The 17,319-nt window shown below is 39.3% G+C and overlaps 1 protein-coding gene across 2 annotated transcripts in view; it reads left to right on the forward strand.

Moving 5' to 3' along the window:
• MCTP1 (multiple C2 and transmembrane domain containing 1) overlaps positions 1-17,319 on the forward strand; it is a 284,428-nt gene that overhangs the window by 230,815 nt on the left and 36,294 nt on the right. For both annotated transcript variants that reach the window (XM_075740211.1, XM_075740210.1), the window contains one exon: positions 14,853-14,906. In XM_075740211.1, the coding sequence (XP_075596326.1) occupies positions 14,853-14,906 (54 nt within the window). The remainder of the gene's footprint in view (positions 1-14,852; positions 14,907-17,319) is intronic.

The raw sequence follows: 17,319 nt of genomic DNA on the forward strand, positions 1-17,319 counted from the left end.
GTACCGCAGTGCTCAAGGACCTGTCCTGTTTAACATCACTATCAGTGACCTGGAGGAGGTGATAAAGTGCACTCCCATCGAGTTTTTGGGTGACACCAGGTCTGTGGGACCAGTTGATAGCCTGGATCTGCCAGTCAAAGAGACCTAGGTTGGCTGGAGAAAGGAGCCAATAGGAACCTCATGAAATTCAAGGAAAAATGGGCACTCATTCCTCCTCCAGGGGAGGAATAACCCCTTGCAATTATACAGGCTGGGGATTTGGTGTCTGGTAAACAGCTGTCTGAATTGGGTCTGGGCATCTTGGAAGACAGCAAGGTAAACATGAGCCAGCAGTGTGCCCCAGCAGGAAGGATGGTCTCCAGCACCCTGGGCTGCATTAACAGGAGCCAGTGGATCAAGGGAAGCAATTGTCCCCTCTGCCCAGCACTTGTTAGGCTGCATCTAGAATAGCGTCCAGTTTGGGGCACCCCAGTTCAAGAAAGACATTGATTAACTTGAGCGAGTTCAGCGGAGGGCTACCAAGATGGTGAGGGGCTTGAGCACTTGCTCTGCAAGGAGAAGCTGAGGGAGGTGGGCTTGAAAGAACCTGGAGAAGGGAAGGCTTCAGGTGACCTGAACAGCAGCCCTCTGCTACCTATAAGGAGGTTATCAAGAAAATGGAACTAGGCTCTTCGCAGTGATGTGTGGTGGAAGATTCAACAGGTATCATTTGAAACAAAAGATACGTAAACTGGAGAACCTTTTCTTGCCATGAGAATTGTTAAGCAGTGGAAGAGATTGCACAGGAAATTTGTGCAGTTGCTGTTGGAAGTTTTCAGGACCCAAGTGAATAAAGCTCTGAGCAACGTGATCTGATCTCATGGATGACCCTGCTTTGGGCAGGAGGTTGGAGGTCCCTTCCAGCCTGAATAATCCCATGACCCTAGTGTCTAGCCACTGCAATCATTACTGACCAAAGGAACTGATACAGCCCTGATCCTGGCACTGCTATTACCTGTCTACATCACTAAGACTATTATGCTTCCAAGGGTCATCTAAAATTAAGGGTGGGGATGACAGAGGTATTCCCTGATCTCAAAGGTTGTTACATTTATGGAAGAAGCCAAAGATCAAGATTTAAAAGATGCATTACTTAAATCACAGCCCTTAGTCTCCTGCTGCCTGAAATGCTTAAAGCTTCTCAACCTGAAGATTTTATGAGTAACTGAAATCCCTTGTGAAAGGAGAGATTTCACTTGTGAGCTGCAATACACTTAATTTCTCTCTGAAATACCACCTGCCTGCGAAGATTAATTGGGTCATGTAACTTTTCTAACAAAATAATGAAGCTATTGATGGGCTCTGTGTTGAGGACACCAAATGCTGCTCTAAAAATGTTCCTCTTGTTGAGATTGCTTCAGACCAAGCTATAAGGCTTGTATTAGCCAATCATGTTCATCCCAAGCATTTGATATCTGTGCCATTAATTACTAGTTTTTGTTTAGGTTCATCACAAATAAGTTGGGACCTCATTTTTAATGATTTCAGCTTGGTTATCATCACGGTGAGCATCTGTCTCCTGTGAAGTGATCTGCAGACTTATTGGATGCCTTTCTAATTAACTCACAAATCTTCAGTAATATCACAAGTCCTTAGCTCAGGTCATTAGCACAGTATCATTACATTAAGAGTCATTTAAATATTTCTGTTTTCCTATGCAGAGTGTAAATATTAACTAAATTAATTAAGCAGTGTTTCTTAGTGGCTAGAGAATGCTTCAAGATTCACGTGATCTGGCTTCTGTTCCCAGGTCTCCAGAGATTTCTTGTGTGCCTCACTGAAATCATTGACTACTTATCTTAGGAATATAATCTGTCTTTAGAAGTTACTTTGAAATCCTCAAGCTAATGATAAGACAAAAAGATAAATACATTTGTTAACTTTCCTTACTCAATTAACACTAGACAAGTGTAGTTAAAAATTGTATGCATTTTATACTACTTTCATGTCTATGGAAAATACTTAAATTTGAGACCTTTAAAAGTAGTTCAGAAGAGTTATTTTCCTTTGTAATATCCCTACAAGAAAACAATTATCAATTAATCATCAGTTCAGGCGTTAGGGACCAGGCTCTTCTGCAGGTCAATGAAATAGTGAGCGCTAAGTTTCTGTCCAGATACGGCAGATGGACCAGCCTTATCTCATCCTTGTTTGACTGTCTGTATAGACAAGGTATCATTTGCAGTGTCCTCTTGGGCGTCAGTTTCTTTGAAGTAGTTTGGAACTTATTTTCTTGTGGAATAGTTCACCTGCCGAACGGTGTGGGCTGCTCTGTCCTAACACGAGCCTGCGCTGCTCATTTGAGTGTGAGTGTGATTATTTTGCCATTTACTCTGACTCCTAATAAGTTATATGTGCAAGTCCTTTCTTGAACTAAATGTCTAATGAATTGGGGGCAAGGGGGAGACCCGAGTGTATTATTAATAGGAGATAAGTCAATTGGAATGTCCGACAAAGAGTGGAAGCAGCATATTTAGGCATTATTGCTTTCATGGATTCAGCTGGACTCTCTTTGTCGGATTGATCATCATTGTGGTTTTAGTCGAAAACTGGCACAGACTTCAAAGAGAAGCATTGGATTCCCTATCTTTTATACATTTAGATCAAGATTAGTTGTATTTCTGAAAGATATGCTTGCATGAAATACCAGCTCTTGCATTAAATGTGGTGTAAGCAGATGTAGATAGATGTAGATTTATTGGACAGTTCTCTAAATGATTCTGTGAGAATTCAGAAATGAATGAACTTCTGGCATTGAGTCATGTGGCGGGTACAAAAAAATCATGGAATAAATATTTCCTTCCAGTATTAAGCAAGGAGAACAATCACTAAGATGGCATTCTTAATGCTTTCCTCTGATTTTTGTAGTAACATTTTTGCCAGAAGATTACATAGCTGCTTTCTGCAAGGATCCTTGCACTTCCTTATAATCATATTCCCAATCATATCTGACCTCATGAAATAATTTATGTTCAGCACAGCTGCTGTTCTCATCTTCCAAAACACACAGACTAGACCTGAATGGATCTTACTGCTTTTATTATTTTTTTCCTGTCTTTTTTTCCAGTGTCTTTTTCATATCCTCTAAGGGAGAGGGGAGGTATCAACCGCTGCCACTTTTCCATCTCCGACACTCCTTGTCACCCGTGCTGGATCGGTGCGGTGGGGAGCGGTGTGGGGGTGCTGCCCCTACACATTGCCGGCCCCGTGCCTATGGCAGGTGCAGGGCAGCGGAGCATGGTGTGGTGACAGACCGCTTGGATACTTGGGGAGAACAAGGATAGAGGGAGAGCAAAGGACCGGCTTATTTCATAGCAGCCTCGACTCTCTGGGAACGCCAAATCGCATCTTACAATAGATGGATGAGCAGAAAAGTTCATCCCACGCAGCTGTAATTGAAAGACTTTTAGATATATTCAAACTAAGAGAAAGTATGCTGGGGTTTAAAGCTTCTTTTCAGTCTTTTTAAGAAGCTACTTAATATTTTGATGTTTTCAAATGCGTTGTACAAAAAAACCTCACCTTTATAGCTTGGAGAAAACAGCAGCACTGCTATCTGGGGTCTTTTTTTCACTTCCATTTCTAAGCAAAAGTCACAGTTATTAAAACTGCATGAAGTTACTGGGGAAAAATTTCTTCCCCCCCCCGCCCCACTTTTCTACTTCAGGCTGTGTTCTGACTGCCTGCTGGAGCTGCCTAACTTAAGGAATGGTCAGATAATCCCTCAAAGTGATTAAAAATGTTCCCACTCTCCAGCTGCTCTGGTCCCCTTCCCAGAGATGAAACAGTTGATTGTGTGGTTGGAATGTGCCATGTTGGGAATGAACCCTGGTTTGCATAGTTATAAATTTATTTTTTTCTCTGTGTATGTAATCCTGACTACCACAATTAGGACACACTGTGACAGTCTCTCATCTGTTGGGCCACAACACTTAACTGCCATAACAAGCACACTGGGTCCTCACTGGTGACACTTGCAATATCTTGTTCTTTCTTGACTAAATAGGTAGCAGACAGGGAGTGCGGGTGGTCTTCTTGATACTGCCATTGAGGAGGAAGGGCTGGAAGAGGAGTGGACAGATCTGGCGGGTCAACAATCAGTTGCCCAGCTGTTATTGATAACAAACACTTGGTTTTTACAACCATGGGATCCTCCTTGAGGATTGGCGACTGCTAGGGAGAGGCAAGATCCAGCTCACCAAAAATCTTCTTTCCCAGAAGGCTGGTCAACCTGATGAAGAGAGCATTAAACTAGAAGTGGTGGGGGAGGGAGGTGATGAAGACCCACAATCAAGTGAGTAAGTGGTGGTCTGAGTTGGTAAGCAAAGGGTGCAGGGTGAAGTGGACAGGAGAGACCTCAAAAAACAGGGCAGAGGGGGCCCACCCCAGGCATAGGGACACAAATAAGGAGGTGCCGCTCTGGAAGAAGCTCTCATGCCCTTTCTGAGAACCAGCATGGTCTCTTCCCTGAAGTGCCTGTACGTGAAGGTGCACAGCATAGGAGCCAGTAGGAGTTAAGAGGTACCACGTGCAGCTACATGTATGCATGATCACAGAGGCACAGTGGGATTGCTCTCACGACCATCGTGCAATGGATGTATACTGGCTTTTTATTCAGGACAGGTCGGGAAGGCAAGGAGAGGGAGTTGCACTTCAGGCCAGCAAAGGGAAGATGGTGAAGGGATCAGAGCATCTGGTGTACAAGGAGAGGCTAGGCAAGATGGGACTGCTCAGCCTGGAGAAGATGAGGCTCAGGCAGACCTTGATGATTTGTATAAATACCTAGAGGGAGCAGAAGAAGGGAGAGACAGGCTCTTCTCAGTGGTGCCCAACGGCAGGACAGTATCAATGGGCACAAACTGAAACAGGCAAAATTCTGTCTGAACACCAGAAAGCACTTTTACTGTGTGTTCACACCCAGGACCACGTTGCCTAGAGGGAATGTGGAGTCTCCATCCATCGAGATATTCAAGACCCTACTGGACATGGTCCTGGGCCACTTGCTCAGAGGTGACCCTGCCTGAGTTGGAGGTTGGACTTGATGATCTCTGCTTGTATGATCTCAAGATGTCCCTGCCAACCTCTGCCACTCTGTAATTCTCTGACTGAATATATTAATCCTTCTCTCCTTTTGGTCTATTATTTGTTAGGGTTTTTTCCAAGCAATTTAAAATTTAATGGAAGAACAATGCACATGCGTGCAGTTACCTATGAATGTTCTTCTGCCATATATACCCCTATGGAGAAGAGGTTTATTCACCTCAGTTCACATCTTGCATTTATAGTTAATACTTAGAGCATTTAAGGAAATATTAAATAGCTAATTTCCTCTTGAAGTTGCAAGTTGCACATGTCATTGCATAGAAAATGATGGTGAGCAGCTGGGAGTTAATGTGCCATACACAAATTCTTATGAATCTGTATAATAGAGTATATACACATATTATTAATCTTGTAAGAGTGATATAAAATGGCACAATACATCTTTTAATTTCACTGGAGATTTTTTGTGAAATAGGCTTTGATGACTTATGTTTCTAGAGTATATATTTCTATTAAAAGTTAGAGCTGCACACGTTTAGGATGAAATTTTGAAAATAGAAGAAAAATAACTTTTTTTAAAGACAACCTTTCATTTTGAGATTTTAACCAGTTTCTGTGTGTACTTTTTGTATAGTCCTCCAATATGATATGTATACTCAGATTTTTTATTTGTCTTTATGTATCTTCTGGAAATTACCACATGAAGGAAGAACAAAAGGGGGAATGGGAAGAAGGATGCTCACGAATATATCCATCTCATTGGATTCCTTCTTGCCTCAAGAAAGGGTGGTAAGCATGATGGGCCTGAGTTGGTAGTGCAACCCCAGCTGAGCTGCAGCTAGAAGAGCTTTTCTGGTTAGGGTCCAAATGACTTTCTTCTGGGGGCAAGGCAACAGTGTCCGTCAGAGATTTTGGTGAATTTGTTGCTGGTCCTGTTTGCAGCAGAGAGTGCCACTTTACTGTACCTTCAATACAGAAACCAGCCCCACCAGGAAAGTGCCTGACTTTAACCATCTGTTTTCCCGCAAACTGAAAGCTGAGTTATCAAGCAAAAAACCAAGGTAGTAACTTGATTTTTATGTGTTTCCTCACATCATGGTCTGAAAGCATGGAAGCACAAGTCCATAAAGTTCTTAGTTTGAGAGGGTTTCAAAGGGTTTCATCTGCAGATGAATACAGGATAAACATCAAGTGCATCAGATCCATGGCCTGTGCAGTACTGAGGGGTTTTGTGCTTGAGGTCCAGAAAGTCCTCTTCTGCCAGGGAGTCAGCAGTGATTTCTAGCTGAGGACTAGATTATTGCTATGAATTTATGGCAAATATAAATATAATTGTCCCTGTGTTCTAGCTAGAGTGTCTGGAATATGTCATTTGCACAAGATGATACAAAAGGGCATTTTCAGGTTGGCTTGACTTCATTTTGACTGTACTTTCCGGAGAAGTTTTGTCTCCTGTATGATAGCAACAGCAGCAGCCACGGAATCTCCAAGACACAATGCTGGTGGGAGAATAGAGAGTGAGGCATAGAACAATATGTGTGTAAAACTAGTCTTATTTATGAAACCTCTAAAAGTAAGGAAAATACGGTTGTTTCTATAGAATTATTTTCAACATTATGCAGTAAGGATTTTACCTTATATTTACTAACCACTGACTAATAATTTCTGCACCTCAAAACAGAAAGTGACTCTCATTCTGTTTCTGCTTGAGCCAGATGGCCATCAGCACATCGCTCTGAATGGTGCAGCAAAGTCCACAGGCTTTTCTGAAAATGTGCAGCCCGCTGTATTTTTCCCAAATTAATCAGAATCACAAACTCGTTCTCCATTTGTTTTCAGCAATAAAGTAAGTTAGAAAGGCTTTTGCAAAGAGGTCATCATCTGTCTGTGCATTCAGCGTGGGTGCTATCAGAGCACAAAGACCACCATCAACACGTGCCTGGGTATTAAGTGGTCTGCTGAGAACCACTGCTGTCTTCATGCAGCTGTTTGCTCTTTCTATACAATCCATATAGCCAAGGAGGAAAAATACACTATAGTGCCCCACTATGGGACAGGTGTGGGGTTTTTTTTGAAATAAATCAGAAAAGAAACATGAAAATGTCAGCTTAATCAAGCATTTAAATTTTATTAATCAAGTCTAATTTTTATGAATGCAAATAATCGCTGAAGCTGGACAAATTTGCTCTAGATTGCATCAGAAACATAATTTTAATATTTAATGGCCTGCTGAATTTAAATGGAGAATTATCTTTATGAAACATGCTCTTCATAATTTGCCATTAAATGAGAAATGAACAAATCAACATAAATCTTACATAAAGGTTATTTAACTAAATGTTGGTACTATAAATATTTTAAATGCATTATGCACTAATTTAACAGTCACACACTACACTATATAAAGATATAAGTTGTGCAGAAAACGTTTCTCTCCTGCAGCATAATAGAATGTAAAACTGCAAATGGCTATTGGGCTACAGTTAAAAGAGACTGTCCCCTCTGCAATTACAATCTCTGCGTCAGGTGTTTACATACAGTATCAGAGTCTGTAGTAACGCCTTGCTAAAACTTTACGTGGCTGTTCTCATTCCAGTAGCAGTTACAAAAACGAAATGCAATACAGAATTGGAATATTTTGGCTGGTTTTGGTCACCTGAAGGCAAAACACCAAAACCAAACCCCCACCCTAGGTATCTCCCGTGTTTAAAAAATTTTGATTTTTTTTTCTATCATAAGCCAATTGATTTTTTAATTTAAATTTTCCCACATTTTTTCAAATATAGTCTTACAATATTGTGGGCATGTAAAATAAACTTTAAGTTCACTGCACATAGAGGCCTTTTTTCTATGAGACTGTTTTAAGGATTTTTTTTTTTTTTTGCGTTTATATCAAGATTTACATGGCAACAAGATTCACTTGACAGGTTGTAGTGGCTATTATAAATAATATTATATAAACTAACATCAGTTTATTTTCTAGTAAAAATTCTTATAGTTATGTGAGCTTTTTATTCATCTGTGGTTTGGTTTGCTTTTGCTTTAGCATGTTTCAATTCAGCCTAGACTTTAAGGACTTTGGGATTGTACGGCAGTTTTAATGTGTTTTCCAAAATGTATCAATACCTGGAAAAAAATTAAAATTTAACTGAAATTACAATATCTGTATTATGTACATTGTCACCTAAAATACGTAACACAGCTTTTTTCTACCAAAAAGCTTGTCAGATCCAAATTTGAATGTAATAGACTGCGTCACACCCACAAGCTTAAAATTATTTGGATAAACAGTGTTTTATATGGAAAGCGTATCTGGTCCTACTAAAATCTGAGATATATTTGAAAAGAAGTAATAATAACAGTGAAAACCAATACTGAGCCATTGTGTTGTTAATAAGGTAGTTTATCATGAGGTTTTGCCCAAGAATTCTAGCTCACAAAATTTTGTGAAGGTGTTATTTTTAATAGTCCTGCACAGTAAACTTGCCGTTGATATTTAGCCAGGCAAAGAATGGTTTTATTCATTCTGTTAAAAAAAAGTAAAAATGAAGCATTTTAAGAGAGGTCTGACATTTCAAATGTACAGTACATGTTGAAGCCTTTAGATGGAGACATACTTCAAATAAACACCTGATTTTCAGTTCACAGTGCGTTGTGTAAATGCAATAAAGAGCTAAAATAAATAAGAACCAACTATTGAAAGAAATATAGAGAAAAAAGCCTACTACTTGTGCCATTTTTATGTTAAAAATGACTTATACATTGGCAACTGAATATTGAGGGCATATAAAGCTGACAACAGGAAAAAGGTTACATGGTCTTGTATAATAAACTGTATTTACTGCCCATGCGTGTTGCCAAGAAATTTATTATACTGCAAATAAAAATTCTGTTGTTGACATTACAGAACTACATGTAATCAGTAGCATGCATCAAAAGGCATCTGATAGCCATATTAAAGTCTCATTTCCTATTAAGAATCAGACTAAATTACAACATGAGCACTTCCCAGAATAAGCTAGCAAAATGCATTCTGTAAGAAGAAATAATTGTATTTGAGTGTCTCTGTAAAAATCAGGAAGTATTTTAGCAGTAAAGTACTAATGTTTTTCTTTTTAGTCTGCTGTCTTCTGTACTGCAATATATTCAACCTTACTGGCAAGCTTATCACACTAATTATTATTGCATCTAGTGGTTCAGTTATCTTGATGATTACTGCAGATGAAATACCCCAAGGTCAAAACATTAATAGTGTAAATCAGGATCGGTTGTATTCCAGATATACTACACTATTAAATCAGAATCTGTTAATTTGATTTTTATTTTCCTTATAAATGTGGCATAAAAAAGGTGGACATTTTAATTAAGCTGTATCTGCTGTAAAGTTTCTCCTCGGCAACTCCATGAAAGAAGCAGACACCATGTTGTGAAAATGAGCACAAAACTGCTGCTGCAGCCGGCTTATTGGCAACGGATGTCTTTGCTTCAACCTGAAGTGCTTGGAACTGACCTGAGAGGGCCCGAATGGTTTCATGCATCCTTCTTCATCCATACACATTGCGCAACTTCATGTTACATTTCAACATAAATGCTGAATTGAGTGACACACAAGCACGTAGTACAGTTTATGTCCAGACAATGAGAATTAGTATGAAATCCAAACAGTCCCAAACAGTACAATTCTGACCACATTCATTGCACATCAAAAATGTGTTTAATTTGGAACCAAATGTCATTGTCTCTTTTCTTTTTCCTTATGAATGTTAATACGTTCATGTGTTTATGTGAAAATACACGTCTGCAGATATTTTGACACCATAAGATGTGATATAGCATAAAAAGTGTTTTCTTTTGTTTTTCGTTTGAAACCCCCTATGTCTGAAGGACTATGTGAAGTAAAATATGAGCCAATCTAGAGGAGTGCTAATGGGAGGTGGAGGGCGTTACTTCAAGCTCAAGAAGAGCATTAAGGTAACAGTCCTTAGGGTTATCTGCAATCTGGTAGTGTCTCTCCTTTTGTATTTTTATTCCTGATTTTGCATATTAGTGCAGAGCACATACGTGCTATTGCTGACATGTAAAGACATCAAAGTATCTTCTGTGCACGTGTTCCTGTTGGATTAGCTAAACAAATTAGAACAAATGACAATTCATGGAGTGACTAGCAGTTTGCACATTTTGCATAAGAAACAGCAGGCTGAGGACCTTTCATGAAAATTGGTGTTAAGTTTCGGTGCGTCATTTTTCCTCGGAGTTTTTACATCCAGGAGGTATTTTAAAGTTCTCTAGAATAGTGGGGTTTTGATTCAATGTCTTTGTAAATAACTAGAATCCAACCAGACTTTGCAAGTGTTGAGGCTACAAGTCAAAATGAATTATTTTCTCAGAAATCCAATCCCGCTTGTTAGTCAATAGATCATCTTTAGAACAAGTGCAAGTTGGAAATGCTTCCTCATGAGACTGCGTTCTAGCCCACAAACGCTGGAGTTTTCTTCGGCGTGCAACGTGGTGGTTGTGCTTCCTTCTGGTAACCTGCTGTAACGTAACTGCTCCGGTGCTGCTGCGCCTCTCGTCTCCTGTGGGTTATCAACCGTACAGTATTTACAGACTGAGTTCCTCAAAGAGGAAAGGAATGGATCAGGAACAATGGCAGTACGTTGGAATCAGACTGCATGCTCCTTCTAATTAATAAGCTTTTAACAGGGCTGTTTTGCACAGGAAGGATCTTAATTTTGCATCATCTGCTTGCTGTTTGGCCGTGAAGTAGCTGACATGCCATATTTGTGGCCGTCTACGTGTGTTTTTTAAAATGTCATCTGTATTAGTATTACATTCAAGGGACAGTACCAAGAAACAGGTTCTTTCAAGACCTTCTACCAGTATGCGGCATATAAGTCTGTGACAAGTGACATTACAGAAGGTCATGTCACTTTTAACTGCTTGCATTAGATCTTTCTGATTTCCCCAGTGCCCTTCCTTTGTTTGATTAATACTACTTGATTTCAAGCAAGGTATTGGAAGGCATAATTTAAAGTGAGTATTCTAGGGGCAATCTAAGATTTTTGCCATAGAACTTTTAATAAAATAATGTTTCATTTTATCTTCATACGCTTTTTCCTGTCCTCCCTCTCTCCTCTCCCTCCTCTCCCTGTCTCCTCCCTCCTCCCACCATACCTCCCCCAGGTACAATGCCTGACATAGAGATCTGAATATCTGCTGTGTTCCTTCAAACCGAAGCAGCACATGTGCACTTTATTTGAATAACAACGAGGCAGAATCCAAGGAGAAAAAAATTCCATTGTGGATTTTTCTTTCTACAGTATTCTTACTACAGTGTTTAACAGAAATCCGTTGCTCACATCCACTGCACCTCTCTTGGACAGCCTTGCTTTGTTCTGCACAAATAGATTGTACTTCAGTACAGGGCTTCCGTAAGGCTTCGGCATATTGATTCTTCATATATCATATGATTGCAAAGAATCTACTTTCCTTGTTTTAATTTGTGCCGAAGTTCTGAAAACACTTGTTTTGGTGGTTTTATAACCTGTACTATTTTGTCCATATTGTCTGAATGTTCATGTTAAGTTTTTTTCTTTTAATTCTTCGTTTTGAATTTCAAGACACATGAAAGCATGGGCTGTGTTTCATATCCTGTAAAGAACCATTTATGCTTCTTGGGCATAGGAACATTTTTACTACATTTTCTTTTGCTACAATAATTGAATTCTGTTTTCCTTTCCAGACAATTCAGTACTCCAAAGCTCAATGTAATTGATGATATGACTAACCTAGAACAAGAGCATAGACTGGTAGTGGCTTTTGAGTTAAATAATGGAATGGAGGAGTTGGACATCTGGGCTCAGTCCTGGGCTTCAAGCGATTTCAAAGGCCTTTTTATGTCCTGTGAACAAGTTAACATTTTGCCACTCTACAGAAGCTTGTAAAGTAGTTCGAGATCATTAGATGGGGGAAGAAAAAAAAAAAAAGTGAATTTGAAGTATTATTATCTGGATAATTTAGAATGGGTATTGTCACGCAAGTGATTTCAGTGAGGTGCCATCATTTGCAACTATTTTAGAGGTTTCCAATTCAACTAATTGTCTCCATGCTAACTTTAGCACTAATGTGAGATAGGCATTCTGCTGTTCAATCCTGTCAAGACAAGGAATTTCTGGATGTACATAAAAGAGATCTTTAAGTGTCTGGGGAATATTAATGTTGAAAAGTAAGAGACCTAATGAGTTTAGTCAGCTCCAGGCGTAGGCAGTATCTGAATCAACAGATTCAGGTTTACACCTTGGGCTTTAGTCACTTAATGATGTAATTACAGACTTTTTTTGCGTGTGGCAAAACTGATTTAAGAGTGTTTCCACCTCGCTGCAGCCCTTTAGAGCTTGTTTTCATCCTCTCTCCTCAGTTCATTATTGTCTTGGCAGAGCTGGTGGTAGCATTTCTGGAGCTGCTAGGTAAACTGGTTCACTGAAAACATCTTCATGAAAAGTTTTAGGGTGGGTTGTTTTCGAAGAACTTGGTCAGTCCAACGATGTAGTTTACAGCTCAGCTCCCCAAACACTTGGAACCGCCCAGGGAAGATGGCAGTGAGCTACCAGGGGAGGAGAGGAACAAGGAGGTGATGCAGGTCCATGGGAAACTGAAAATGCCTTTGCTTCCACAGAGAGGCCCATGAAGTCAGGACCTCTCGGACACCTCCAAATGGGATCTGTAAAATGGTGTACTGAGCTACACAGGAGCTGACAAGCATCTCTGCATTTCCCTCTCTCAGTGCTGAGAGGTGTGAGCATCCCAAACTCTCTGGGGGCTGTATCTGATCCCCTTTCTGTAAGAAATGGAGTAGAGCTGGCCTAAAAGGGAAACAGAGGAGAAACTGGTGAGGGAGGCTTCTTCCTCATGGACAGTGGCTAGAGCCCAGCCTTGATTCCTTCTTTGGCCCGTGGGCATTCACAAATACATCTGCCTGGCTGCAGGTTTGCTCAGTCAGGCTCCTCCTGCTAAAACTGTTCTTGTGAGCAGGAAAGACTTCAAGAGTAATTGTTCCTTAATTGCTTGGGTCATGCTGCTTCTTTGTGCTTTCAGACATGCTCACTCTTTACTGTTTCTTTGTGTTTCTAGTTTTTATTTTGATTCTAAGCTCCAGGACAGAGCAGCCAGTAGACAGAATTGGAGGCTCCTTCCCCTCCAAAGTCCCAGGCTTCTGGTGAGGGGTGTGTTGGGGCTGGGTTCGAACAAGGATGAGCAGCTGAAACTGCCAACGTTTTGAACTGTGCAGTTGACTTGCATGTGTGCAGAGTGCTCTGCTAGACGTGCGTGTTAAATCGATCTGTGTGTCATTTACGTCTTGCATGGGCCCATGTAACATGATTAACTGGGATCTTCCTGACGGTTGAGCTAACTCAAAGGCATCTGATACACACACCTTTCGTTTTCAAGTTATTCCCTTTCCCGAATTTGGCTCTTGGATAGAGTTAAAGTCCCTTTAGTTCTTGGACATGGATTTGGACTTCATGAGTATATCCTTGCAGCTGTGTTTGTGGGGGTGGTTATGAAGTTGCAGTTTTAATGTGTTGTCTTAAATGGCAAGTACACTAAAACCATTTGTAGCTTCACCTATATAACAAAGTAAAATATCATTTTAGTTGGTGGCAAGTCTGTAAAATAGGCCACAGTATTAACATTTGATGTCAACAAATTTTTCCTTCTCTTGTCCTTTTTATGCATATTTAATAATACATAGCATACACTTTTTTGCATCCATCGTATGACACTGAGCTAGGTGGATCTTTGCTGCTCTTCATTATGGCTGTTCTTATATCCTAATAAATACTTATGGATAAATAATGATATAAAGTTATTTTCTTGTTATAAGGAAGTACAACTTTATTTCAATTCCACCAACAGTTTTCCCTGTAGGGTCAGCTGAAGACTTGATCACAGTATTATGAGAGAGGGATTTGTGAGTTTTAAGGCTGAATCTGCCACTGACCATCTTTGGAAAGTCATTTAATCTGTCTGTAAACTAGATTTAATAATGGTTCATTCCATGCTGATGGTGTGATTAATAATTACTAATATTTGTAGAATGAATTGAATGTGTGTGTATGTTTCATAGTGTTGGACTGATAAGACTGTTTAAATAGAAAAATACATAGACACAGACATGTGGCAACTGCAGCTAGCAATGAATGTGCGTGAAGTTAGATGCACAGATTGTATAAAATCACTATTAGGAAACACAGTGCTAATGCTGATAGAGCATACGGTATATATCATTGCTGTAGATCATAAGGAGATAAGCTAGTATGAATTTATTCCCAGCTTTGTATTCTTCAAAAATCTCTTGGTGAATGCTGTAAATTCTATTAAAAATGTTGCACGTTTCTGTAGATAACAGTAAATTTAAAGCAAGCATTTGTGTGTGCTGCATAGGCACCAGTGGAGCTAACAAAGGATTCCGTTAGTTAAAACAATCATATATCGAATTTTGAACTACCTTTTAAATACTTAAATTGTCAAGCAAGCATTTTATACAGGAAGGGTTTTCAGTACATAATTCCCTAATGTAGGTCAATTAAAGCTATAACACTTTCCTAAATTTGAATCTCTAGATCAAGTGTTTTTTCCTCATTGTACATTTTCCTTCTGTGCATTTATTTCAAATGTTAATAAAGTTTTCATCTACAAAAGGTTTAGAATTGACAGAACAAAACTCTTCCTTTTTATATCATGACAACTACTACTGTTTCTGTCTGCAGGTAGTGGAGGACATGCTAGAGGACGAGGAAGAAGAGGATGACAGAGATGACAAGGTAATTATCTTTCCTAGCACTTGGGTATCTGGGGATGGGAGAATTTAGACATGACACTGTTTTTACAGACAGTTAAAAAAGGAGTTGAAGTGTTTTAGTCCAGAAAATTGGACAGAGCTGTTTATCATCCTAACAATGCTACAGTGTGTTGCAGGAAAGGATAGAGGACTATAAATCCTGCTTTTTTTTTGGGGGGGGGGCTTTTTTTTTTTTTTTTTTTTTTTTTTTTTTTTTTTTTTTTTTTTGCCTTGGTCCAGAGCTGGGTCAAATATTTTTTCTGCCAGGAACAAAAATAATTCAGCCTGTCTGGAACTTGATAGCTCTTGTGAAGATAACTGCAGTGACAACTGTTTTTGAAGGACAAAAATTTGTCCTGTCTTGAGTATTACAAATAGGGCTGCACTTTAGGGGAAAAATGGTGCAAAAATAGCAACTCCATACTGGTTAAAGATGGGATATTGACATCTATAATTTTCAAAGAATTACTTGGTGGAAGAATGACTGAAATGTTTTGCACTCTGTATGACATTTAAATAATCACAATTCTCATAGACGTCCGCTTGATTTGAAGTTGGCATTGTGGCCCAGCAAGCCGGGAAACTGTTGCAGATCATTCAGCTATTTGAGCAAACGTGCTTCGGTTTGGAGGCTGCTGGTTGGGTTGAGGATTGCAACCACAGTAAATAACAGCTCATTTCCACACCTTATTGAGCCAAGCTATGGGACTGTGTGGATTGGTTGTCCCCCAGGGAGAGGGAAAAAAACAGAGAAAAGAAATTAGAATGACCTTGCACCACTGAAGCAACGGCTAGCGCTGGTGGGACAGCTTTCTGGTGAGACAAGCACGGTGAAGACAGCCCCGTTGTTGCTGGTATTTTCATACCAGGAAGGTGATATTTGTGGAAGAAAAGAAAAGGGGGGAAAAAATTAGATAATTTTACAAGAACACTGAATTAAAGTACAGATGATTTTGACCTTCACAGATGTTTCCCCACTTCTGTTGTAGTAAAGCAATGAATTTTTTTTTCAAGAGGAGAAAAACAGTGTGTCTTAATTTATACCCTTGACCTTTGTTTCTAGTTGAGATGTACAGTTATATACCAATCTAAGAATTCATATGCTGGCAGCAGCATTTGAAATGTCAGAAAATTCACCATGATTAGTTAATCCCCTGAATGATTATTTTTCTGTTAGCTAACACCTAAGATCTGAGAGATTGTAAAAAGAAAGAGTATTTTCCTCATTCCATTGCCAGTTCAAACATTTTGCAATTGACAGAAAGTTATTATGTGAAATTCTTCTATACATCACTTAAGTCGTTAGCTACATCATTTCAGACTCGGCAAACACTGTAGTAACAAAACCTTCTTTTACAAAACACGTATGTAATGGTTTTTAACACTGAATGATATGAGCATACACTTCTGGCAATAAAATATATGATTTATTGCAAAGGTCAGTCATGTAGCTGTGGAGAGCTTGTATTTTAACTCAACATGCTGGCTTGGAATCATCATTTCTCTTCTGATAAACACTGATCTGTCATCCATTTGAGGCCATTTTCTCCCATTTCTTCCAGCTTTATTATTAGAGCTGGTGTAAAAGTATCACCCCAGTAGTGTGTGTATTCCTGGATATTTTAATAACTGTGATTAGTTCAATAAGAATAGTGCTTGACTGCTTGTAGTTTAAGCCAGCCTCTATAGTTACTTCTTAGTGGGTGGTTGGGGTTTTTTTTTGGAAATTGCTAAACAAACTCCTTTAAAAGGGAAGATGAAGGCGGGGGTCAGCCCCCTGTCCCCCAGTTCTCTGGCGATTAGCAGATGTCAGGCAAAACATACCCAATTAGAAATATCTCCCTAGGTTTCAATGTTGTGATCTAATATTCAGCTTTCTCAAACTGACACCAGAGTTCAAACGTTTTTCTAGATCTAGTTACCATGTGACGTTACCATGTGCATTCAGTGAGCCCTTTTATTGAATATTTAAGAGCTGTCTTTCTATACAGAAGGCGTTTAGGTTGATTTTTATAAATTCAAAGCTGTCTTCATTATTGTGAATGTTTTGAGTTCTCGTGATTGTATATGCTGTTTGAATGGGAAAGAAAATTACGCTTTCTAAAATAAGCATGTATGGACTACTGTATATATTCAGTACTCTTCGCAGTGGGCGTTATTTTGCACTGGGCAAAACTGTAAAACATAAGCGCGTAGTTAGGACTGAGTTGTTCGTTGTTAGAAGCTGGTAGGGCGTTTTTTTCCTTTCCGGTGCACTAGACATATTCTGTTAACTATTGCTGTTCCTCTTACATCTTTTTGTCAAAATGGAAGGGTGCAGTTTTGTATTTTAATTCATATATGTGTTTTTTTAAAGCTATGTGCAAAATGAAGTTTTGTGAGAAAACAAATGCACG

Source organism: Balearica regulorum, chromosome Z (genome assembly GCF_011004875.1).
Source record: "Balearica regulorum gibbericeps isolate bBalReg1 chromosome Z, bBalReg1.pri, whole genome shotgun sequence".
Classification (NCBI taxonomy): Eukaryota; Metazoa; Chordata; class Aves; order Gruiformes; family Gruidae; genus Balearica; species Balearica regulorum.